Below are 27,662 nucleotides of genomic sequence, written 5' to 3'. Positions count from 1 at the left end.
TGATTGCTATTAGATTTCACAATCATCAAACTGAACGTAACAAAGTTGTTCTGGAGGTGGCTGTGAAGTGTGTTGAAGGTGTAGTGTTCTGTGACAGTGATGGGCCGAGAACATACGTGATGGAAAAAGGACAAATTTGCAGAATGGACAAAAATGTATGGTTACAAAGATTAATGTAAACCTGTACAATTTTTAGATGCTTACTTTATTTTGAAATCATTTGAAGCATGGGGGATAAGAAGGAAGTCCCGAAGATATACGATGAGTCAACTGATGACATCAGTTCTCTTGGATCAAGTCCATACCAGTCTGATGAAGAAATCATAGAGAGCCTGTTTTCCCACGGAAATGAGTCCACGTCAAGTTCTGATGACCAGGAGACCCTTCATGCAGGTATTATTCATGAACTTCATTGGTGTATCACTTGGGACATTGTTAAGATTCTTTGCATCAACTCTGTCATTGAATTTACTGTTTATGAATGTTCATGACATATAATCTACCTGTTTATCATTGTATTCACAAACGTATGTTTTGTCCATATCAGCTTTTCCCTCCATGGCAATTGACAAAGACGAAAGCAGCTTAATACTTGATCAGACAGCCCTCAAGATGGCAACAGATCCTGGTAAGTTGTTCAGAGAATATCTTACCTGGTCAGTCATAATTAAATATGAGTTCATAAATAAAAGCAGCAATACCCTTTCCATATTCATAAGAAATATCTGCCAAAAACATTGATTGTACGATTCCGACTATATCAGTTTTTAACATCTCATTGATAGGATCTATATTGAATTTGTTGGTAGGACATTTAGCCAAGAAGTAGGTATCCCCAGGATCTGTTTCTTTATGCACATGAATCGGAATTTCTGTTTCTGCAAGTCACAACAAGGTAATTTAGTCATGAAGTTTAACTTAAGCTTCAGGTATATCGATGATCTGACATCGTTCAATAACAATCAAATAGCCAATTCCCTGATTTACCCACATGAACTAGAATTATAGGAGACAAGAAGGATGACTTCAACTATCCAACAGTCAACTTTCCATTCATGTCAAGCAATATTCCAGCAGATTCAGCCTTTGTAACTTTTAAAATACAATCGAGCATGCTCTTTCTTCCAAGATCTCAAAGAGTGTCATGCGACTCTTGCTCAGAAGTTGTTTGATCATGGTTACAACATTCAAGGCCTCAGTAAAGCTTTAAAAAACTTTTATGCTAGACATGAGGAGGACATTTCCAAATTTGACGCATCAGTGACAAAACGGATGCTATTCCCTATTTTGACTTGTACCATTTGTTCCCATGTTTATTTCAGGTGAACAATTGACTTGTCTTTGCATGTGTTTGTGACAGGTTCCACCAGTGGGCCAGGATACGCTTGCCTTTACGTGAACACCTGGTATCATTACTATTTGATAGTTATTCATAAACACATGCTCATGATATAGTCGGAATAATACAATCGACTGTGCTTTATGCAGAGTTTTCTATTGAATATGGAAAAGGTTTTGTCGGTTTATTTATTAGAAAATAATTTATGAGCAAGGAGGAATTAAGGATTATCATAACAAATCCAAGGGTGATTGTCTAGTGCTTTCCTATGCACGTAACTTACAGTTAATCTCCACACAAACGGTGAGGAATTCATGTTTCATTTAAATATCCCATGATTGTTTTTTTGTTTTGAACGGTCTATCTTTATGATACATAAGCATACCATGTGACCATGTTTATGATAGTTTTATTCTTTCAGGTCACAGAATATTTCCCCAATCTGCTAAGAAGCATTTGGAGCATCCTGTTAACAGATTGAAGGTGATTACAGAAGAAATCAGCGACCAACAAGTCGAAACAAACTTAATACTTAATCAGACAGACCTCAAGGGGGCAACAGATCCTGGTAAGTTGTTTAGAGAATACCTTACGAGCTAAGGGGAATAATTATTATGGAATATATATCCCTACTGAATGTAACATATGTGGTCCCGAGACTTTGCGATTATGTTATTATGTTATCTGAACTAAATTCATCAGTTTGATCGGTTGTAGCAGTAGGCCTTAACTTTGCTATTGTGCCGGCTTTGAATGGTCGTATACTTTTGTATGACATGACCTAATTTGAATACACATGAACATATAACAATCATGACATTTTAGTAGGAGAAGGTAAAGTCCTTCACAATCATCGTCTAATGTTACGTGTGTTGAAGTTACCATCTGTAACTGTGTGTTTATGTTCTGCCAATGTCCAGATCTATGACTCCATTGTTTTTAAACATTCATTAGGTTTTCATATCATTAGGTTTAACTGAACATGGTCGTGATCGGGTGTCTGGTTGTACATTTGTAGAATCAAATTGTGTCCAAAGAGTTCAATCATTTCTCTCCCACTTAATAATAATAATTGAAATTCCAGCATTCTGATTTCCATTCAGTTTGTTGCTATTGAATTCCAAACCTGAACTAATGTAGTCAATGTTTCACACAAGTTCTGTTATCTAAGGCATTCCTTGTTGTTTGTGTGTTTAGATTACTGTTAATTTGCACACAAATGTCTGAGGTATTCATGGTTCTACAAAATAACATATATACAGGTTCATACTGTTCTTTTTTGTTTTGAAAGACCTTTTCTTGGATTTATCAGAAGGTCATGTGTCGATTGACTACTATAGATGTGTAGCTCATTGTATATTAATATTGATCATCTTTTACTTTCAACAACCCATCCACTCAGTAAAATGTTAATGATAGTTTTATTGTTTCAGGTCACACAATATTTCCCCACTCTGCAAAGGCGAATTTGGAGCTCAGTTTGCAGAACACCAGTGACGAAGTAGATGAGTTATTGCAGAACCCCGGTGACGATGTAGATGTGATTTCAAGAGAAATCCAGAACGTTCTATACCAACATGATGGTTGGGCCTACATTGCACATCAGATGGCTCATATTGGCAAGTTTGAATGTCGCAAACTACCTAACATGTCCATCTGTGATGTGGCTATCATTAGAGCCACACAACCACTGCACATCCTGACATTTGTAGAGGACGGAGGCAAACAGGAGCATGCAGTGGAGTACAATGCCCAACTGACGAGAAGCATCATGGGTTTCATCAAGGAGAAGACAGGTGTGTCACTTGATGTCGTATATGGAGTTGTACCTGCGTCCAAGTGGAAGGATGAGAAGATGTTCAAGGAGAAGCTAGAGCGCTTAGAAACTGTAGCAAGACGGAAGGCCTTACCTGGATACCTCCACATGGATACCGAGAGATACACAGTCATAACCAAGGCATTGGTTGACCTTTATAGTGAACCAGGGGAGAAGGTAAATTATCTCGTACAACACTAATTAAGTCTTTATCTCACAAATATCCCAAGTAATGCATCTGTCCCATCTATTGGTACCTAATGTCCTTTCTTTAACATTATTATAACGACTGTCACATCCAGGGTTTTTTAAGTTAGCCTTATCCATCCAAGATCCATAGTGTTCATCCTGAAGCTTTATTCTCGTATTGTAAAACCTCTGGAAAACACGTGCACGTACATCGCATTAAGAAAAGAACTCAAAATCTTGCACCAGGCACAAACCATGCTGCCTTTGACTTTCAAAACAAAACTAACCCTGCCACGGCGGATTATCATTCATGCCACTAAATGCAAATTGTATTGTTGCAGTAACAATTTTAAATTTGAGGGGTGTTTGCATTACATGCAGAATGATAGCAGCCTATCATCAACTTTTGCTGACTGCACTGAAACTTAGTGACATGTCACACTCGTCTAGAGCAATTTAGATTTTGGAGATCGCATGGCAGATGGCGTCACCAATATCTAGTGTTATAAAATATATCTTCTAGTGTTGTTTAAAAACAACTCACAAGACAGCATATGTAAACGTAGGTCAGGTTGTATCCATCGATCCCGTTGACAACAGTTAAATGTCTCATGTTGGCTGCTGTTATGATAACGTTTCTGGCGTGCATAAACATACATTGACATTGGTCACATTCTGTACAGTAATTCGGGTCACAAAGGCATTACAAAAGCATATGTTTGTTTTGACATAATTAATTGTGAAGGAAGGTATAGATTCACTGAAATAAATCAACAGTTATCAGTCAGCAGACATTTTGAAACAGCAACATATACAGTTAGTTACAGGTTACGACATGCACAGTGCAATGTGGAAAGCAGGATGAGAATACATTTTAATGGAGAAGTCAAAAAAGGGTAGAAACAACTATGAATGTATTTTAACTTGATGAGACAACAGAGAGCTTGAAACGTGTCATTTTTTCATAGCAGACAATGGCATACATATATTTTGCAATTCAGCAGCATAACAATTTCTTAAACGCCATCATCTGTGTTTCCATTATTCAGATTGACCAACTCACATTCAACCTATACATTTCACTCAAAACCATGGACAGCTGTTTCGTCTTTTAATAATTGTTTTCTATTCCGGTTGAACTACAGCCTCAAGAGGACCCCCCAAACCCAGGTGATAAACAGTTTTATAATTCACACAGTAATAAGACAATGCACACCTAATCGTCAGAGACAATCACAATGTCCAGTCATATAATATCATATGTTTTTGTCAACTGTTTTTTTATTGAAGAGGACATCAAACCGTTTAAGTTTGGCTTTGTCTCCTCATATCACACGTCCTACATTGATATGGGAACCAGAATACCTGTTTTCAAAGCGAATTTGTCACTCTTTTCTGTCAAATTTCCACAGTAAATTAAGTTTCATCAAATTAAATTAACATAAAAGTACATTGTTGTTTGCCTCACATACATATGATCAAGTTAACTTCATTCCATTTGGAGTAAAGGGGTAGGTTTCGAATGTCTGATGGGCCCTAGAGGACGCCACATCCGGTTCCGGGGAGGAGGCGGCCATACGAAGCGCTCGTAGAATATTAAAATATCATAATTAAAAGAAGCGCAGGTAAAATCCTTCATGTTCATTTTTTTCTTTTAAAAAAAAAAAGTGGTGGTGGTGGTGGTAGTGGAGGGAGGAGGTGGTGGAGGGAGGGAGGGAGGGGGGGGGGGGGGGGAGGGAGTAGCAGGGAGGTTGGGGAGGAGGAAGGAGGAGGAGGAGGTGGAGGCCCTGAAAACAACTGGAAACTGGAAACGGCAGGAAACTGTAGGAAAACTGGAACACTGGAAACGATTGTAAGCTGGAAACGATTGGAAACTGGAAAAAAACAATGAAGTACATGTAGCATGTCCCATGCGTTAGTCACTTTGCTAGATGATCTATCTTCTTCATCCTCCACCTCTTCCTCCTCCTCAGCCTGGTGACGTCGTTGGCGCTTTGAAGGGTGCTTTCTTGAGGGGCTTCTGTCCCGTTTTCTTTTCCCTAGACGTGGTGTGATGCATGGAGTTGTGCGATGCATTCTTTTAGAGCACGGGCGTGGATATACATGGCTTCTATGAGATGAAGCACTTGTGTCACTTGTGTCGACATGGACGGCGCTGCTGAAGTTTTCTTTCGACTGTGATCTGGGCAATCTGCAGCGAAATGACCAAAGACTTGGCAGTTGTATCATGGGCCCTGGGGAGTCTTCTTTCGCCTGAGCTCTGGGCAATCTGCAGCGAAATGACCCGCGACTTGGCAGTTGTAACATGGGCCCTGGGGAGTCTTCTGCTTATCTTGACTGCTTATCTTCGGACAGACATAGTGGCGGTGACCTTGAGTGTGGCACTCGGTACATGTCACTTCAGGGCAGTACATGTAACTGTGACTGTCGGTCTGGCACTTCATACAGTTGTATAGAGACACAGTTGTATACATGGTTGATTTCATAGAATGCAGTGTGTGTGTGAGTTCGCTTTGTGAAGCCACTCAGACTGCATTACATGAGATCATCATCGTCATGCAGACTAATGATGAAAATTGGGATTTGGAGCTGGTTTCAGTTGCGCACCCTTTGCCACTGTGCAAACGGTGCCGCTGGGATTTGGAACAAATTCCTCCATTGCAATGCAACAAGTGCAAAGGGTGCCTGCTAGTCCATGCGCATGGCACAAGGGCACGTGATGGCACATTTCAGGGCATGTACTGTAACATTGTCCTGAAGGACACCTACGTGCGACTATGCCACACCAGTCAGTGTCCTGTCAGGAGACAGATGTCAGACCATCCGTGCCTTTGTAGCACAGTCCCTTTGAGGGAGAGGAAGTAATCTACTTCTTCTCTGAAACGGCCCTTTTCAGGGCCACCCATCTCTCCCGAAAGAACGCGTGCATCCATTGCTTTGCCTACCCTCCAAAAGTCACCTGACTACCCTTTAAAAAAAGAAAGAAATGGACATTAAGGATTTAACGTGCGCTTCTTTTAATTTTTATATTTTGATATTCTACGAGCGCTTGTTATGGCCGCCTCCTCCCCGGAACCTGATGTGGCGTCCTCTTGGAGGTGCGCACGCCTCCCGGAAACGGAAATGTCGCCATCTTGGATGCGCGCGCCACCGGAAACGGAAGTGCCGCCATCTTCGATGCGTATGTATGAAGTTACATGATTTGTAACATTATAATTATTGCTCAATATGTTTTACACCTGAATGCAAACCGAAACCTTCTATGCGTGACCATCTTCATGTTCATATATCATCTAGTTAAAACTACTACTTACTAATTATCTTAATCATAAAAACAATTACAAAGTATATGCATTACATATATAATCAAATGCAGGCTGATCACACGCTCTTTCAAAATAATAGTTACAGTTTTTCTCTTTGGATTCCCACCAAATAATATCCAAGAGTCACTGTTGCCTTACCCTTAAAAATGTTATCCGATGGCAATGAGTTCGAATCCCGGATTCGCCCCGATTATGATCTTATGAGGATACGTTTGTGCTAGTTTCCATAATACATGTTGTATAAGTTAAGAGTGAACTGACCTGTATCAGACCAGATCCTCTCCCAGTTTCCACCTATCTTCTTCGTATGAGGATATAGCATCACATACAATTTTTCGCATTACACGTTATGTTTATCATCTTCTAACCATAGACGTCAGCCCATAACGTTGTGACAACATAAATGGGAGTCCACAGAGTGACATCATATGTACTTATTATCATAAAATTGTGGTTAGTGAGTGAATATGATTTGACGCCGCTTTTAGCAACATTCCAGCAATATAACGGAGGAGGACACCAGAAATGGGCTTCACACATTGTACACATGTCAGGAATCGAACCTTAGTCTTCGGCGTGATGGTCGAACGCTTTAACCACTAGGCTGCCCGGTGTAGACTAGGTCTTCAGCAACCCATGCTTGCTGTAAAAGGCGACTATGCTTGTCGTAAGAGGCGACTAACGGGATCGGGTAGTGAGGCTCGCTGGCTTAGTTGATGTATATCATCATACACCAATTACACATGTCTGTCTGTCTGCCCATCTATCCTCAATTCATTAAATATCGTTGAAAACGAGACATTCGCTCTGAATTTCACAGGTCGTTTACTGTCGATTTTCACTTGGCCTCTGGTGTATTTGAAAAGAACAGAACACAATATCACTGAATCAAGTTGTGTATCCTACTATTTGTTCTACTACTATTTGTTTGAGATTTGCTCATTTTCAAAGTGAGAGCAGGAGAAGCATGTTCGTAATGAATAGAAAACAACATGAAAGGAAAACGTCATCAGAGATGTGCAAGCCTATTAGCAGGGAGACAAAACTATAATGGCTTTAGGAGATTGACTATATTAGAATGTAGATTCCACATGATTTTGTTTTGTCCATATTGTCAGTATCATACTTTCTCCTCCAGTGTCAGGTGAAGCTGAACCAGGAGTCTCACAGACTGATACGATGCAGAAGGGAGAAGACCACGCAGGTAAGACAGCCGCCGACTTGGCAAGACACTGGAAAAATAAAACAGTGGTGGAAATCCTGTCATCCGATAAGTCATGTAAGTAATATCCTGAACAGCATCAGCGTTCATCACAGCAAAAAAGTGTAGGTTTCCATCTTCTGGAAACCTTCCGGAAACCTTCCCATTTTGTTCACTTAAGTGTGAAGCACATAAAAAAATTATCTTGAAAATACCAAGAAATATGAAGGTTGCTGAAGGTATCTGGAAGGTTTCCGGAAGGTATCCGGATGCAAATTTTCTTCATGTCTTGTTTCTAGTTATTAATGTTAGCCTGTGCATATCAGATAGCTGTTGTAATATTCTGTGTTATTTTATTGTAAATATTCTCCTAAAACTAAGATCTGTGGGCATGCATTGTCCACAAGTTCGATTCAAAACATAGGTACAAATGTGTGAATCTTATTGCTGGTGTCACCCACCATGATATTGTTGCAATATTGCTAAAAGTGGCAAAACAGCATTCTCACTCAGAAAAAAATGGAAAGTCATTGGCTTTGTGCCTTGGCATTTTGCCCTGGTGAGATTATAAGATTAGTTTGGAACGGCATCAGTACTTGTTATATCTGGACAGTGTAGTTTCATGGGAATATGAAACAGAATACAATTGTCCCAAATTGGTGCATAAGACTAATGGCATCCATAGAAAACACCTAAAAAAGTACAGAAAGAAAATTAATGACATTTGTCTACTAACGTGGAACTACTTTTGTTAAGTGAGCTGTATATATAGTATATTTGTTCAGCACCTATGTTATGGATGAACAGTATTATATTTCTTTATGCTAATGAAGCAAAACAAATAATGTTTTTGGAAAAATATCTCACTTATTGATTATATGACATTTCATTGGTACATATCACAAATTGAAATTTGATCAAGCAAGAAGAGAAACTAGCATAACGTAAACAGTGGTGTTTGCAAGACCTAAGCAACTTAGTAAAATCTCAGAAGAATTTCATGGAGGAAGAGTATCTAAAGTCAATTATGTCAATGAGGTCATTGTAAATAATAATAAATTGTTGATTGGTACATTCTATAGAGGGGACCTCAGGAACTACTACTGGGACTTAATTGATGAATCATTTGCGAAAGCTGCAGATAAAATGATTGTAGAAGGTGACTATAATGCTAATATACTGGGCAAAATTGAACATTTACAATTATTTTACAACCTCATACAACTTGTTGCTGAACCTACACGAGTAACTGATACTACAAGTACTTTGCTTGATCTCATCTTTACCACTGTTTATAGCATTGTACATGAATCAGGTGTTCTTCCTCCTATGCAGTGATCATAGTCCAGTATTCGTTTCCCTCAGGTTTGGAAAGGCACGTAAGGAATCTTTCAAGCGAATTATATATGACTATAACCATGCTGACTACGATGGCCTAAGTGATTGTATTGCTGTCACTGATTGGGGAAGTATTATTGACCACACTGATATTGACATGTCTATTTCACTATTTACTTCAAAATTATTACAGTTGATAGATCTGTACATACCCCAAAAAGAAGTGGTTGTACGACCAGGGGATTGTTCTTGGATGAATGGCCACTTGCGTAAGCTGATGAGGAATAGAAATCGATTGCATAGAACTGCTAAAAGAAGAAATTTACAGATTGATTTGGAGTGCTTCAGATTAGCATGGAACAAAGCTATTACTGAAGTTAGGAAAGCTAAGCGCGCTTATGATTTGAAATTAGATGATACTATTAATTCAGAATGTGGTACTAAATCATGGTGGCGCTTAATTAAAAAATTCATACAGCATAATAGAAATTCAAATACACAATCCCCTCCTATTATGATTAATGGAAACGTTGTTGATCATCCCAGTGATATTGCTGAGGCTTATTAGTTAAATTAAAGTCAACAGGGATAGTGGATAATCTCCTGGACTGGTTTGGAAGTTATCTTTGTAATAGACAACAGTCTGCAGTAATTAATGGCTATATGTCAAATTATAAACCTGTTCTAGCCGGAGTGCCACACGGCTCAGTTTTAGGACCTCTGTTATTCCTTATTTATATTAATGATCTGACTCATGGGATAACGAGTAATATTACACTTTTTGCTGATGATACATCTTTATTTCTAATTATTGAAGACCCTGAATCTACAGCCGCTATATTGAATAGTGATTTAGAATGTATATCAAACTGGGCAAGTAAATAGCAGGTGAAATTTAGTCCTTCCAAAACGGAAGCCATGTTATCTTCACTAAAATTGATCCTAGTCCTAAATAACCTCTGCGAATGAATGATATTCTTATACCTGAAGTAAGTGATCATAAACATCTAGGACTTGTATTCCAGGAAGATGTAAAATGGCACAAACACATTGAATATATTGTACGTAAAGTGAGCCCATGAATTAATTGTTCTGCGTAGCCTGAAATACCGTCTAAATCGAAGAACGATCGAAACCATATACAAATCTTTTATTTTACCTGTTTTTGATTATTGTGATAATATTTGGGATAATTGTAATAATGAACAAGTAAAACTATTAGCAAATTAACACTTGGATGCTCTACGAACAATATGTGGAGCAGTAAGAGGAACCAGTCACAAAAAACTTTATAGGGAAACGGGTTTATGCTCACTGTCCGACAGACGACATTACCATAAATTATGTATATTTTACAAAATGGTCAATGGGCTAACTCCTTAATATTTATCTTTCTGGGTCCCACCTAATATATCCAGCATAACTGGATATAACCTTCGTACTTCTAATGACTTCCAGACCAGTACAGGACGCTTATCCCAGTATAATCAATATTTTTGCCATCTGTTATACAAGTTTGGAATGCACTTGATATTAATATTAGAAATGTAGATTCCTTATCTCGGTTTAAGCAATTGATTTCTAGAGAAACTAAGCTTACTGCAAATTTTACATCTTTTGCTAGTTATGGCCAGTGGCAATGTCACGTGATTTTATCTAGACTTAGGCTAAGCTGTAGTGATTTAAAATCACATTCATTTGACAGATTTCTGATTGATAATCCCATCTGTCCATGTGGCCTAAATAGAGAAGATGCTTTCCACTTTTTTCTATCTTGTCCACGCTATGCCAAGTTTAGAATTGATAAATACTTTTTTGTTAACCAGCTCAGCATACATACTATACTCCACGGCAATGAAGATTCATCTTCCTCAGACAATGAATACATTATAAAATCAGTTCACAATTACATCATTGAAACAAACCGCTTTACGTAAGTTATGTGTCAACTTAAGAATATAAAATGCATTTGGTATCTTGCTTTCCATTTTATTTCATGTTGTGTTACTCATTAATGTCTGCTCTATAGACTTCATTACAATCTACATGTATAATGTACAATATTAGGAGAAACATTAATATAGGCCATTATGGCCTGTTTGCTAATCCATTTTCCATTTTGTAATGCTATTTAATGTAAAATCTGAACATTAATGGAAATAAAATACTGTTTAAATCAAAGTCAATTATGTTTCTGCAGTAAACCACAAAAGTCATTCAGATTTGTATAGTCAGCGTCGGTCACAGTGCTTTGGCATAAATTCATTCAGACTTGATTAGTGTCATAATAAAACCACCTACAGTCACACTGATGTGGCATTATGCATTCAGAATCATCACTTTCTGAGGTTAATCTGTTGGTTGTTATCGGGAGGATTGTTCATCATCCGGCGAGTCCCTTGTCTGAATTGTGTGAGCAAGACAGCCAAGGGACGTTACTCCCTACATAGACCCACTCCGCGTTCCGCTAAACAACTTACATAGCCCGCTAAAATACCATTCTGACAAAATTACCTTGTGCATCAACGACACTGCATTCCATGCAAAAACTATCAAAGAACTAGTTCCCCTCCATCTCATGACTAAACTAGCATGCTATAACAACATTTCGATATAATAGCATCGATCTAGGACTGACAACTTTGGCGGCAACGATGACGGGCTTGCTGACTTCTAAAACTTAAATTCCAAACTTACTGTGTGTTGATACATACATAAAAACATACAACATGATCTATATATTTTGGGGAACAAGGGGAATGTGTTTTCTATACATTGATTCATCACCTGATTCAAACAAATCCAATAGATAACATTAACGACTGTTTTTGCATTCCTATTTTAATACAGTATGTCTGCGCATGCATTAAACACACATGGCAGTCAGGTACTGTTTACCCAAAACAAATTATGCTTCTGATGAATAAACATTTCCGTACAACTTGATAATAATCTGACGTCATGTTTATAACAAATATTTTCTAAGAAAATAATACAAATCAACTTCAATCTAAATTCTTCTAATAACTGATAATCTACCATGACAGTTATACTACTATCATAAGACGACTTAGTCATTCTTTTACAATATATCTTCGTGATGTTTTGTTCACAAGGAATCAAACTTTTTCAAAACATACAGCGATATTGAAACTGTATAAGTGAATGTATGAAACAAGACATAAGATATTATGAAATGGTACTCACCTGATTGTGTAACTGTAATTTGGCTAATGTTGCACCATCACTGATGAAGCACAGCCTTATCATTAAATGTAATGAATTACCTAAACATTGACACAATTTTTGTTGACGTCGTAGCTGGTTATCTGTCTTTGATGACGTCGGAGAAAAACGACTTTGGTATTTTGATTTATATATATCCCACCTAATTTTCCTTATATGAACAGGGAGAGAGCTCCATATAGAAGAAGAAACATAATGGGAGGTAATAAACTTCGACAGAATCGAACCTTCAAGTCAGACTTCAGAGCTGAATCATACTTGACATGTGGCAACTCCGAAGTCAGATCCCACTGCCCCGTCTGGTAACCTCACCTCCATAGCAATATTCTGTAGTCTCTTCTGTCCCAGACCAACTTTCCCGATCTGCTTCCAGAATTCGTTCTTATTTCGTTCACACAAGTTCTGCTATCCTGTCACTGTTGTATCGACGTTTAGCTCGTTTCACTTCAGAATCAATTCGAATCTCTTTCTCTTCAGCTTGTATGATGGTTTGACACTTTCGTATTCAAACCGTCACAATATCTAAAATTAGCCTTGGGGAAATAGCTCGGGATCGGGCACCACCTTCAGAGAAACCAAACAGTGTCTATGGCCAGCTCCTTTATTGGGTATTTCTCGACAGTCCATTCACATTTAAAATAAGAACTATTTTTACATATAAAGTACAGAGTCATATAGAACATTTACAGTTTCTATGAAAGAAGCATGCGCAGTTACCACAATAGTGCGTGATATTGAACAATGATTATACATAAGAATGTAAATGTCATGATATACCGATGTATCATGGGCTAAGTGATAAAACAATCAATTGCAAATAACAATATTAAAGTCAGTCTACAAAGATACCTGTAAACAAAGCTTACATAATCTTATGTGACACTTATTTTCAGCCACTCCTAATTATGATTACGCCTTGCTAAATGGGACTGTCATAAGGTATGTCTTATTTACATATAAACCTAGTTAAACCCAATATCGGTATCGAATGTACGCAGATTTAAATATAAATAAAAACATGCGTTGGCTGTAACTTCTGAACATATATCATTTATTGTTTTATGCTGGTATATGTTATACTTGAAGGCCATATCTATAGTTTATCTAAACTACCGTAGCAAACAAACTATATCTGATAGCATCAACGTACACTGAGTTAACGGGCCCATTAACAAATGTCCATTCACATTACTCAATGGTATAACATATGGATATATGTACATTTTAGGAATTGCTCGTAATGTAGACATGTTTGCTGAAGCTGTGTTGCAAATGCATTATGCTCAGACCTATGTAAGTACAAGAGAGTAACCTATCTTATTTGTACATCGCTAAAGATTAACTAAATGATTACTCGGAACATGTTTGATATTCAATATATGCTGTACATTTGACAGATAAGTCCGTCAAATAGATACAACCCACTTAACATATTTGCAGTTATACACGGTCAATAACATAAGTTTAAACACCTTTACAGCTGATAATATTGCTCAACATATGATACGAATTTTAAAACAATTTACCTTATGAATTTTGAGAAATAGTAAAGTGAACATGACTGACCTTCAAAGAAACCAAACAAAGTGTCTATGGCCAGCTCCTTTATTGGGGATTTCTCGACAGTGATGTACCCCCGGGGCTAGCCAGTATATATACTCTAGACACCTTGACTTGTCACGAATTTAATGCATGTTCAATTATCAGCTTGATAAGAAAATTTGAGAGAATAAGGATTAAGGCTTTCCTAAGAAGTTTAACAAAGTGATGTCCCATAAGTTGAATAATAATTGATGAAGTAGTCCGAAAATATTGATATGAGTTGGACGTATCAGCAAACGTTTGACAAGCGGTCATTGCGATAGAGGCTGAGACACGTACAGATAGATAATACTGACTATGCTCCAAGGATGTTATGTAATTTTATAGATAGCTGCGAGCTTCACATGTGAGACTGATTGAATACAGCACCTTACATTTAACTTAATATAACACAATGAAGACTATTACCACAGTTAACTATTATATAAATATTGCGGAAAAAATGACAAAACTTACAACTATACTAGCCACATAAAGAAACTGTGCACGGAGAAAATATATTCTTGATTGAAATACAACACAGCAAGAACAAAATGATGCAGACGCTGTAGCAGCTGAATGATCGGACCATTAGAAAATGTGAACGGGACCTGAACAACATCTGTTACGATGACGTCAGAAGATCAAAATAGAGAAGGGGGTCAAACGACAAAGTCACAAAGTCAATAACGGGTATGAGCACCCTGTGCGGGAATCACAGCAGTGCATCGGCGACGCATGGAGTCCACCAAATGGGCATGAAAGGCCTCGGGAATGGCCTGCCATATCCTCCTCAAATCCTGTCCCAAGTCACGGACGTTATCTGGAGGATGTGGAAGACGACGCAGACGGCGCTCCATTTCATCCCACACATGCTCTATTGGGGAGAGATCTGGAGAATTTGCAGGCCATGGCAGTAACATGACATTGTTATGGTGAAAGAAATCTATTGGGACCCTAGCCGTGTGAGGACGAGCGTTGTCCTGTTGAAATGTCAATCCCGGGCCATGACGTTGCAGGAAAGGAATGACCACAGGCCTCAGAATCTGATCTCTGTAGCCAACACCGGTGAGATTGCCCTGAACAACCACCAAAGGGGTTCGGTGCCGTGCTGTTATTCCACCCCAAATCATCACAGAGCCACCTCTAAAACGATTCCTTTCCACAATACAGTTGCGTGCATAACGTTCTCCCAAACGCCGGTAGACACGTTGGCGCCCGTCACTGTGGGAAATGCCGAACCTCGATTCATCTGTAAAGACAACATTTCTCCACCATATTCGAGGTTGGCGAACATGATTTCGACACCATCTTAGACGGTTTACGCGATGACGGTGCGTCAGGATGGGACGTATGGCAGGGCGTCGTGGTCGAATCCCGTACTGACGTAAACGATTCCTGACAGTGTTGGGATGGATACGGCGCAGTCCTGTAATTGTCTGGGACGTCGTTACTGCCGTTTGGAACCTGTGTCGGAGATGTGTAAGTCGAATCCATCTGTCCTGTCTTGGCGTCGTTACTCGGGGACGTCCTGAACGTGGGTGGTCGGCAACGTCATTTGTGTTCTGATAACACCTCACCAATGCCGATAACGTGTTACGATGGCATTGAAAATGTGTTGCCACCTGTTGTTGCCTCATTACCGCTCGGATCATTCCAATGGCTTCATGACGCTGTGCAGCTGTCAATCTTGGCATGATTTGCTTGTGATATGCTTGTGTCTGCGCCTGAGAAGTTTTGAACTTTTGAATGACCACAGATCATGCTTTCCAAAGTGACAGCGAATTTTGAGTTGCACATGCTGTGTACAGCTGCACAGGATGCACATGCAGTAACACATTGCACGTCCATATGCCCCCATCAATGACGTCATATCGCATGGCACGTGCATGAGCGTTTGAATGTCTCCAATAATTGCTGTGTTCAAACCTATATTTCATATGTGGACGGTGTGCCCTTATATCTATATTTTCTCCGTGCACAGTTTCTTTATGTGGCTAGTATATATTGTATAACTCTCTTAATCTACGTACACCATGACACTTACGACACTCACTTCCCCCATCCCCCTTCCCAGATGATATACGTACAGTTCCCGTTGGAAAAGAAATGCCCATTTCCTTTCTCACCGTTGACACAAATGTATTGTATGTCTGTTTGACGGCATTCGGATGTCTATGAATCGGATGATTAAAGTTTTTTTTTCTATTGTCGTTAAAAGAGTCACTAGAGGTCAAGAAGGTTTATGGCATTGATGTGACGTCATACTTCACAAATGACGTCATCATGAAATTTTCCCTCTCGGGTTCGTCCTTAGGGAACTCATGGGGAACAAAGGGAGGAATGATCAGGAGCTGATATGGCCTTGGCGTCCACATATCCTGTACAACCCGAACTCTGTAGAAGATGAGACGCACGTGTCACACTAAAATTATACATCTGACGTATGGACATAGGCAATAATCAACCAAAGAGACACATTGTCCCTTGCACGTGTGCGATGTGACCAGGGTACGAAGTGGACAGGCAGACTCTGTGTTAAAACAGTGACAGTCTCTCACAAGCTACACATTTGTTACAAGTGTTGCTTAATCTGTTCAGGTTGGACACACACATAGAACGCAAACCTGCTATGAAAGTGTTTGGGTGTTTTCATCCTTTCCCTGTTATCTGAAGTGAAGTGAAGTATTCAAATTGTTCAAGGGCGCATTTGCCTTGTGGAACACCTAGATCCTGATTATAATGGTCAGACAGGGTTCAACCCAAGCGAACTTGGAAGGAGGAACATTCTCTCATGTCCACATCTGATCAAATAAATCTACAAGCGTCTCAAAATATATTATGAGCTCCCACTGAAGATTCGTGAGTCAACGTTACGCCCAGTTTGATTGCTATGTCCAATTATATGTCAAGAGATGATCACTCAATACTTGGGGGCACGGGTGGTCCATCGCCTTAAGGCGCCGCGATTCACTGTGCAGAGTTGCGTCCCTTGGGCACGCCAGAAACCTATGATTGTGGGTTCGAATTCCGGTTCGCCCCGATTATGTTTCAAGTTTTGTCAGCACCATACCCGTGGTAAACGTCTGAGACCTGCATCACTTCGGGCTTTCCTCCCACATTAACTTGACACGCCGCTATTGTAAGTGCAAATATCAAAGGTCAAGTAGGGACTACTTTCACTGTTTATAAACAAACATGGCGTCGCCCTCGTCATTTGGCGATCGAGTCAGAATTAACCATCGGGAATCTGGATAAACTACAGGGATAATTGCTATCAATATCAAAAGAACAGTCTAATATACTGAAAATCAGTGTCTAAGTGTGACGTAGCTAAGGCATTTTATAAGTTTTGGCAACTTTCGAGATATAAATTTCGAAACAATTTTGCGAGGGCACGAGGCCTAGCCAAGTGGGATCAGTATCCATAAATGTGCTTGTAGACCTCTGCGGCTTGAAACCTTCTCCACAAATTAAAATAGTTTCATTTGGAACCAAATATGTTTGAATTGTTACCTTGTTTCGTTTTGTCGCTGTGTGTACATCTGACTACACTTCTCAACGTTATGACAGACCGACGGTCAACAACGTCTGACCGTGGACGTGACGTCTCATAGACTAGGGTTAGAGTAGCTTCCCTTTGACAAAGGGCAGTTACTCTAGCGGACAGACCGATGGATTGCCGCGAAAGGCAAATAAAAACAATAGTTGTTTTGCGTATATGTTGCTTCGCCACTGTATAAGAAACAGATTTCAGTTGGAACTATATTGGCTACTGTCACTGTCCGACTGACACATCACTTACCCTGTGACGTAATAAATATTAATGCGCGCATTCCAGGAAAACTCGCAATGTTTCGGTAATGTTTGTGAAAGAGGGAAAGTGATTTTGAAGCACAGAATTAAAGAATGACATTATATGATAAAGAGGTTATCACGCCAAGGCTCGCTAAATACAATGTTTATTCCTAATGCAGGATATTTACCATCCCCAAACACACTCGCGTGATAACCTCTATGTATGTGTTTAAAAAAGCATTGTCCAGCTCTGTGTTGTAACGTCATCTCGCAGTACAGAATACATTTCCTTTCTTGCTGCCAAATTCTTTATTGCTTGTGTGTATGTTCCTCCAAAAGTGTCATGGAGATGGTTGTCACATTCACTTTCTGATTTCATGCAAAAACGTCAGGGTCTTTCCGAGCGGCGTGAACATGTCAAGGTAACAGGGGATTTCAACTGTAATCTGAGTGGAAACTGTAATTTGAAGACGAATGGTGCTGTACTTCTCAGTACGCCTCATGATAACCTCTGCTCTTTCTAAGTAAAGTAAGAACTCCCTTACTTCTCTGATTATTGTTTGAGAACTAACACAACTCATCACAAATACAGTTACAGGATGCTACTCTTTGAGCCAGTGCCCTCAACCACCAGACTCCCTTTCGCTGCCGCCACAGGGACGCAACCCACGGCAAACTGGTTACCCGACCTTTTACAACCAGCATTGTGATGCTGGTGATACATTCGACCCCGGGTCCCCACAAGGTTGCAAGGTAAGACATGTCATACTACGATATAAATCTTGGTTAGAGACGAGATCGTTTTGACTGGGCGCCGCCATTTTGTTTGAAGCAAATGAAAATGCAAGTGATATGAGAGGTGGAATCTGATTTATCAGTAGGAGGGACATAGAAGGGACATAACTCGTAATAGCCACTGGTTGCGCTCCCATCGTATTCTTGTATTGAATCTTTGCTTATAATTCTCAAATTTACATTTTTTGTTCAAGACTTCATGATTATTGATGTGTAGGGAATCCATTCATGCATTAACATCATTAAATAACTTGTTACCCAGATGCATGAAGTTTAAAATACTAGAATATGAAACACTACCACCCTATTAAATAATGATGATAATAACATTAAGTACTAATACTTTTGCAAATGTTGTTGTATCCGGATTCAGACGTGTTGATCTTGTAGGGAACAAACTGCATCTCTATGTCAGAAGAAAGCACACCTTCGTGAAGTGTAGTTATGTTTATATTGATGATATATTATACCTATATTGTTTTTTTGTACAAATGTATCTACACTGTTGCATCTTCATCGCCAAATCATAACAATAATGCCAGTTATGCTGCACACAGGCATATTTCCATGTGTCGGAAATCAATTGCACAATAGTGAGGAGAGTTTACATGCAGATACAACATGTACATGCGTGTAGTATTAGCAAAGTGTATCCGTCACAGCATTAAACACAGCTACATATGTAGGACTGGGTTGTTGTAGGGCTGTCCATGTAATTGTTGTGTATATAGTGAACCTGTCTGGTAAACTCTCCTGTACACCGTGAATCTATGAGGTAGACACCCCTGTATATAGTAAACATGTCCGGTACACTCTCCTGTACCTCATGAACATATCAGGTAAACTCTCCTGTGTATAGTGAACATGTCAGGTAAACTCTCCTGTGTATAGTGAACCTATCGGTAAACTCTCCTTTTAATGGTGAACCTCTAAGGTAGATACTCATGTTAATGGTGAACCTCTAAGGTAGATACTCCTGTTAATGGTGAACCTCTAAGGTAGATACTCCTGTTAATGGTGAACCTCTAAGGTAGATACTCCTGTTAATGGTGAACCTCTAAGGTAGATACTCCTGTTAATGGTGAGCCTCTAAGGTAGATACTCCTGTTAATGGTGAACCTCTAAGGTAGATACTCCTGTCAATGGTGAGCCTCTAAGGTAGATACTCCTGTTAATGGTGAGCCTCTAAGGTAGATACTCCTGTTAATGGTGAACCTCTAAGGTAGATACTCCTGTTATTGGTGAACCTCTAAGGCAGATATTCCTGTTAATGGTGAATATCTAAGGCAGATACTCCTGTTAATCGTAAAAGGTAGATACTCCTGTTAATGGTGAGCCTCTAAGGTAGATACTCCTGTTAATGGTGAACCTCTAAGGTAGATACTCCTGTTAATGGTGAACCTCTAAGGTAGATACTCCTGTTAATGGTGAACCTCTAAGGTAGATACTCCTGTTAATGGTGAACCTCTAAGGTAGATACTCCCGTTAATGGTGAACCTCTAAGGTAGATACTCCTGTTAATGGTGAACTTCTAAGGTAGATACTCCTGTGAAAAATGAACCTCTATGGTAGATACTCCTTTGTATTTTGAACATGTTAGGTACACTCTCACATTTTTTCTGTTCTTTAGTTTATATGGTTCTGGAAGGTAAAGGTATTCGAGAGACAAGGGAATGAAAGATATGATTACACTCTAGTTAACATCTACTGACTTGACAACCTAGCCAACCTAGCTATACATCTTGGGTCTACATTTTCAGTACTTTCCATGGGGACCAAAGAGGGCAGAACGAGGAAGATGGACATCGCAGGTATCAGTAGACAAATAATTGTTCGAAACATAACAGATTAGAATATATAGTACTAAAACTCTTGCAGATGGCTGAAGAACTCTCTGTGTAACTAATACATGTTCAACATTTGCATGTTATTTTGCTTTCAGTCACACACTATACAGGAGGCTGAACGACTCCGCAGGAAATTTCTTGAACACATGTATGACAAGAAAGGGAAGCTGATACGTGCGAAGATCTTTATATTTGACCCAAGTGATGCTGGAAAGTCTTCCTTCTGCAATGGCTTGAGATCAGCACTGAAGGATTCTGACACACCTTCAGACTACTTCGCAGATAGAAACCTCTACCGTTCACTTACTAGCAGAGTGTGTACTTCCCCTGGCACAAATCTCGAATAATCCAAAATTCTACTGACTGTTAACTTACTGATTACACTTTTGTTAATTTCATCAACATATATTCGTACTACGAAACCTATATTGTGTTATTTTGTTCACATATCTCTTAGGTAATAATTAACAGTATAATAACATGTTACATCACTAGGACGTATTTACAAAAATACTAACATATACCTGCATTCTACGTTCCTGATAAGAGTTCTGTGAATTCGAACCCATACACAACATTAATGATGTTTGTCTTGCCACCATACCAAAAGAGTTACTGTATCAAAAATGTTTTTCTTTTGTCAACTGATTGCGAAGATATCATAATCTGGTTCATTTTATAACGAAGTGTTGCACGCTCGAAGTTTTCACAAGAAATGTACATTGCATGTGTGAAAGGTATCAGTGGATTCGACTGTAATCATCTTTAAACCTTTATTTTACAGTTTCAGGCTTCACGATATGGAGATCACTCGATTATTCACATGCCAGGAATATTTGAATCCAGTGATTTCAGTACGGAAAATATTGAAGCTATTGCATCTGAAAGCGTTCGCTTTGATGACCTGGTAAGCACGACATAGTGCATTCATCTCAATGGATAAGTTGTAGACAAATAGATATGTAAACACTTTAACATAATCATTATTCAAAATCTTCTTTGATTCATATACTCTATAAAAAATGAAACTGTACAAGCACAAATTTGATGACACCGGACCCGATCGTTTCTGTATGGTAGAAATTTAATTTAATTTCTAAAGTCATCATTAAATTTCAATAAATTATCGAGTAAACATGCAGATTGCCCGAAACATAATGTTGTGACGTCGCGACGGAGCAATTCGCCCAAACGCAGCTGCAATGCTTTAAACGTGCAGCATGCAATTTTCTGAACTGTCGTGACACTTCCTCTGTCAGCAAGGTTTAAAAGGTCAGGACATTAACTTCTGACACACACATCAGAAAATCAGAAAACGAGCCGTTAAAACGCCACATCTATGCACAACGAAACAACGCCATCAGCCGACTGCAAGTGGGTGAAACACAACAGCATTTGCCGCAGGTGATGGTTGTGACCAGACTCTAATTTGTGGAGACGTTACAACACCACAGGCAACGTTCGCCATAGGCCAAGGTCAGGACGACCTCGCGTTACAAAGCCTGGACAAGATTGCTAAATTTCGTGTACGACAGCTGCGGGAGAGTTTCATCACAGCTACGTCGTCTATCGGATCAGACTGTTCGAAATCGTCTGTCATCAGCCTGTATTTTAGTCAGGAGACCCGTGCGGCGTAACATCCTGACGCCGCATCAGCTCCGTGAACGTCTGCATTGGTTGTCGTCAGAGAGTCACATGGTCTCAAGCATGACGGAGACGTGTTCTGTTCACAAATGAATCCCTGCTGGACGTGCCGCTTGTGTACCGACGTCGTAACGAACGTTACGCGTTCAGCAAGTGGATCATTTTGGACGGGGAAACGTCATAGAGTGGGGAGGCATTCATCACGGAGGCCGGACAGCTCTTGTTAGGATGGTCCACGCTACCGAAATTGGTCCCGTATTGAACATCTGTGGGACGTGCTGGATCGTCGTCTACGTCAACTTCAATCACACTTCAGGAACTTTTGTGGCGCTAGAGCAGGAGTGGCAGAACATCCCCCGGGCTGTTATTCGGACTTTGGTTGCATCCATGTGCAGTCGCTTCCATGCGGTGATAACAGCTCGAGGAGGCCATAATCGTTACCAACTTTCCACCTACCCTGGACGTCTTTCAACCTGTTTATGTTCATTGCATATTGTACAGTGATAATCTACCTATACATTTCACTATTTATTATACTTATGAAATCTAAACTCAAAAAGTAAAACCAGTTCAATCCTGATGTATAGCTTTTTAAGAGCATATATATATTTGTTTGTTTCAAAATAACTAAAACTCTGGATGTGAAAGGCTGGCAATCTCAACACACGGCACGAAGGGATGTGTCATGTGCTGTGCTGGTTCTCCATCATGGCATCACTCTGGGTAAAGAACTAAAACGTCAGCTAGATGCTATCATACGATTAGGGGGAGACGGCGGTAAGTATAAACCTATGAATATGTCCCATGTGAATTAGTACGTCGCAGTAAAGGGTTTCAATATTTTCCTTTGTGAAACTGTGTTACCTCACTCAAGTTTCCTGATTTTTCTCGGTCGTTACTTCTCGTTGTATAGCATGCTGCTCCTGCTGCAAACCAAACAACATAATGAATAGTGCAAGGTCAATGTGATTGAGAGACTGGTGAGACTTAACGCGGTCACTGGAGGTTACTTGATCACACTTGCACATGTCTCAAACATGTTGTATATTTGGTTTCATTAATTTTGTTTAATAATAGATAAAAAAATCAACGCCTGTCATATGTAATGCTTGCATCAAAAGTGGATCAATTTGTTCAGGTTATATCATTCTGAAATGACTTGTTTCGTTCATACAGTATTCAAACTATAGTGTAGAAAGGAGACTTCAGATTGAAAGTGGTCAAGGACACTCTGTTGAAAATATGTATCCACACATGATCAGTCGGATGAGCCAGGATGTTTTCCGAAGGTCATTAAATCATACAAATAGTAGAGACTTGTGTAATTCCGCCTGTATTAATCAAATGTATCGTGTTTCAGATCTGTCCTACCACCTGGTGCTGATTCACCTGGATGAGTGTGACCCGGAGTTCGAGGACCCAGGAAACATCCCCAACCTGTACAAATCACCTCTAGTACAGGAAGCAGTGAAGATGATGTCAGAACAAACTGGCATCCCACCATGTTCCATCAGTCACGTGAATTATGCATGGGAAACACAAACAGACACCAACATGAAGCTGCTTCACCTGAGAGCTCTTGACAGAATTCTCAGAACTGCAGCTGACCAAGAAGGGGCGATGATTTCAGACGTCAGTAGAACATGTATGGGGACGGAGCAGTCGGCTGGGCCGTTCCACTCTTTATATCCGCTGTCGTGACATGTTTGTGCGCTGTGATATATATATATATACGAACCCTGCGAATGTAAAACCATGCTCGTCTATAAATATGTAGGCACAATTATCCTCAGTACATTATAAACTAGTGTTCTTCGCGGTGAGACTCAAAACTTGTCCTCAAGATGTCTTAAAAAATTGATTAAATACTGAATATATAAATAGCACTATTGAGTTTTTCAGTCTTGCAAAACAAAAAGCTGGTTCTGAATTAAAAGCTCAGTGCTACACATATCCTTACATACGCGATAGGTGCTCAGGGTACAAGTCCTGAAGTATATTTAAATGTTCGAATATGTAAATCGTCAAATAGTTTGAAATATATTACAGAACTATCTACCATTCTGTAAACATAGTATTTGTAAGTTGTGATTCATAGCATATTCATTGGAGCATGTTTTGGACCAAGCGAAAATAATTCCACCATTAGTGTGTATTCCAAAAATTATGGACACTACTGAGCATGTAATCGCGTGCTTCTGTAAATCTATATATGACGTCATCATAGGACGGCAGAAGAAATGTGAAGAACTAAACCTCCAAATGTTCATTTATTGTTCTATTAAATGCTTATATTTTAACATGCTACGCTATTAACATATTTTCTCTTGATATGCTGTTACCGCTTATTCCTTCCAGCCAAACTTCTCAAAACATGGAATAAGCGAATGCCATTTCAATCATTATGTTCACAGAAAAACGGTTCGCCCTATATTTCGTTTAGTATAACAGAGATAAACTGTCCAGTGAAATATGTTACATGCCTGTTCTGGCATGGAGTGTGAGACGAACTGATCATTATAATTAGTTTTCAACAGATATATAACGATTTAGTCCGAATTCCTCCCTCTATTGAATATTTGTTTCATTGTCATCATATAATATAAACATATTTTGTGTCATGTGCTGGAATATAGCTTTTTTGTTTTTCCACCTTTAAATTTGTTCAGACAAAAAAAAAAAACACGCTATGAAGCATATGTTATCATAAAATTGTTCTTGAAAGTTGAAGAAGATCAAGCGGCCGCGTCATACAACCGCCAAACCCAAAGACGTTTAAAGGTTATAATTGACTGGCGCTCGGCATTAAGGGGCTAAAACAAGGACTGGTCGGCTCGGAGTCAGTATACTGTATAAACTGCGGCATGGTCACTCAATGGGCTTGCACTAACAATCGACAATCGACCGGACTAGTACAAGCAGCCACACACATGTATGTGCATGCACAGCGATATATAACTGCAATAATCTTGGACGCGACGTTAAGCCCGATTCCACCTGACCAATATTTTTGCGTCTGACCACCGTCGTTCCCGATCTAAAGGCACTGATACAAGTGACAGTGTGGGGATCAAGATCAACAGCGTATATAAGCCGTGTTACTCGTATCTTGAGTATTGTTGATATAGTTTAGTGAACGTGTCGTTACAAGTAACAGTGATGTTTTTTATTTTAGTGGTTCTTAATCATGCGCTTAGCTTAGGACCGGAAGTGCTAGTTTTAGAACGTTCGTCGGTCGCAACAGTGACATTGGTCCGTGGGTTCCCCACATTGGTTTTTGGCATTGCATGCTATATCAAGTCGAACTTCAGCCATCCATAGTGTAAGTTTATGAATTATATCGTTAAGAACCTTTTAGATATGTTTTGGATGTAACTTATGTTATATGTTGTGTGTATTCAGTATGTGAAAATTCTAGTGTAATGAAGCATCAGAAACCACGTGTAAATTTTATGATGCGCACTTAAAATCACCAGATAGTTTTTTTATAGATGTTTACTGAGGCACAATGATTGCTCTGGGGCTTCTTTCAGTATTAATGCTGTGCTAGGATGATTCGGATTTATATGAAGTCCACCACACGGTAGTATAAGTACCCACGTACATGTGTGGTTTCCTTATTGCATAAGGGGTAATTCCTTTGTTTGTTTTGTTGTAGCCTTTTACCAAATACATCCATGCACACTGGCGTGCGCAGAAGTAATAAACTTGTAAATCTTGGATCTCAATTTTGTCGAATATTTTACAAGACTGTGCCTCAGTGTTGGATTGGTAAACTGGTGACTGCTGGAACCTGAATCACGTTTGGGGAAGACAGTACAGTGAATAATGTTTTTTGTCGATATTTAATGCCTGTGCTTCTGAGATAATGTCCTCGCGGTATGCAACACTTACAAAAGCTATAAACATTGTTTAGTCAGTTTACTTAATTACATACACGGCCTACTGCTATGGTTGTGTTGCTGTAGATACGCCAGCTAGATGTGTTTGTCACAAAGGTGGCAATGACAAACTTTTTTACATTTACCAAAATGAAAAAATACAACTTTAAATGGTATCCTTTTTTCAATAGTGATCAATTCTTATTAGAGATACGTTTGAAATGCATGTTATACCCCAAAAAACAATGATATTTTCTTGATATGATGGGTACCACGGGATGTATTGTTGCTGTTGTTTTATGTTTGCCTTGAATAGTTTTAGTGATAATAAATTTTATTAGCTCAGTGCAAGATCTTTGTCGTACCTTAAACGATACGTGGTTTGCAGGGGAGTTCCTTTCCCAGATCCAAATGTTATAATTTGGTATAAGTCAAATTGGGGAATTGCATCGGAAATCACTTTGGTCACTGGTAACTCCACATCAAACTTACAGGAGTCGGGAACCGTGAGGGCGACGGGCAAGTAGACTAGCAACGCAAAGTCGCCGGCGCAAAATATCACAATCTTCCCTGCCTGTTGTCACACGTTGTTGCCCTGGGCGTGGTCGATCTCGGGTACGTCCCGCTGGTTTAGTCCTGTGATGGTACTGCTGTGACACCCAAACCTTGCTGCTATGTCTCTTGTAGTCATGCCAACTTCAATCATGACAATGTCAGGTTCCCATTCCTCAAGTGTCAATCTCGGCATTGGTCCTCAGTGCTCGGGAAGGTGGAAGATACAGTGAACATAATGTAAACACAATGTTCACAGTAACACGGACAGCAACAGCTTGTAGAGGAATGTTGAGTGGAACAGAGCTATGGATTATGCCCTGCTTCACCAGGATAGAAGAACTACCTGAGGGGGAAAAGAATTAGTAGAGAGTGCTCAGGTTAGTTTAAGGAGCTATTACCATACTTAACTCAATTATTTACCTAAGTTTAAATTACGTAGGTTGAAATTCACAACATTTACATTCTGCTACACTTGATCGTGCAAAGACAAAGTACAGTGAGACGAAATGTTTTATTTGGCAGCTTTGTGTAAACTGTGAGCGAACAAAATACTGTCTTATATCCGAGTGAGTGAGTGAGTATGGTTTTACGCTGCTTTTAGCAATATTCCAGCAATATCACGGCGGGGGACACCAGAAATGGGCTTCACACATTGTACCCATGTCGGGAATCGAACCCGGGTCTTCGGCGTGACGAGCGAGCGCTTTAACACTAGGCTACCCGACCGCCCCTCTTATATCCGAACATCATCATGACAGATATGTTAGAATTGCACGATTATGTTTACGAAAACGTACTCTTTTTATGTGGCGAAAATAAAGTTAACAAGTGAAAACACGAGTGAGGGGGCTACACGTACACATACCAAAAGGGGGCATAACTCCGCAATGTTTACCTGTAACCCTGTAAGTCAGAACCCGTCATGTCCGTGGTGAGATCTGCTGTGGCTCAGAACCCGTCATGTCCGTGGTGAGATCTGCTGTGGCTCAGAACCCGTCATGTCCGTGGTGAGATCTGCTGTGGCTCAGAACCCGTCATGTCCGTGGTGAGATCTGCTGTGGCTCAGAACCCGTCATGTCCGTGGTGAGATCTGCTGTGGCTCAGAA

General features: G+C 39.6%; 1 protein-coding gene across 1 annotated transcript; it reads left to right on the top strand.

The window, feature by feature from the left end:
• Positions 1 to 227: 227 nt before the first annotated feature.
• Positions 228 to 26,346, top strand: LOC139458019 (uncharacterized). The gene is made up of 12 exons (XM_071239335.1): positions 228 to 393; positions 548 to 628; positions 1,761 to 1,907; positions 2,773 to 3,332; positions 4,490 to 4,514; positions 7,809 to 7,874; positions 18,427 to 18,587; positions 20,390 to 20,440; positions 20,572 to 20,790; positions 21,261 to 21,383; positions 22,769 to 22,897; positions 23,481 to 26,346. The coding sequence occupies exons 1-11, from the start codon at positions 228 to 230 to the stop codon at positions 22,853 to 22,855; spliced, it is 1,686 nt and encodes a 561-aa protein (XP_071095436.1). The 3' UTR covers positions 22,856 to 22,897; positions 23,481 to 26,346.
• Positions 26,347 to 27,662: the final 1,316 nt, after the last annotated feature.

This window comes from Haliotis cracherodii, unplaced genomic scaffold, assembly GCF_022045235.1.
Source record: "Haliotis cracherodii isolate W230 unplaced genomic scaffold, xgHalCrac1.p SCAF_12, whole genome shotgun sequence".
Lineage (NCBI taxonomy): Eukaryota > Metazoa > Mollusca > Gastropoda > Lepetellida > Haliotidae > Haliotis > Haliotis cracherodii.
Note: the sequence above shows the minus strand (reverse complement) of the source record. Positions and strands in the feature narration are given on the sequence as shown.

What these genes read in the sequence shown, in the direction of transcription:
- LOC139458019 (XM_071239335.1), top strand. Translation starts at nt 228, where the DNA reads ATGGGGGATAAGAAGGAAGTCCCGAAGATATACGATGAGTCAACTGAT. An exon ending in CAAGATGGCAACAGATCCTG is followed by an intron (nt 629 to 1,760) that starts GTAAGTTGTTCA and finishes TTATTCTTTCAG; the next exon opens with GTCACAGAATATTTCCCCAA. An exon ending in AGAGGACCCCCCAAACCCAG is followed by an intron (nt 4,515 to 7,808) that starts GTGATAAACAGT and finishes TTTCTCCTCCAG; the next exon opens with TGTCAGGTGAAGCTGAACCA.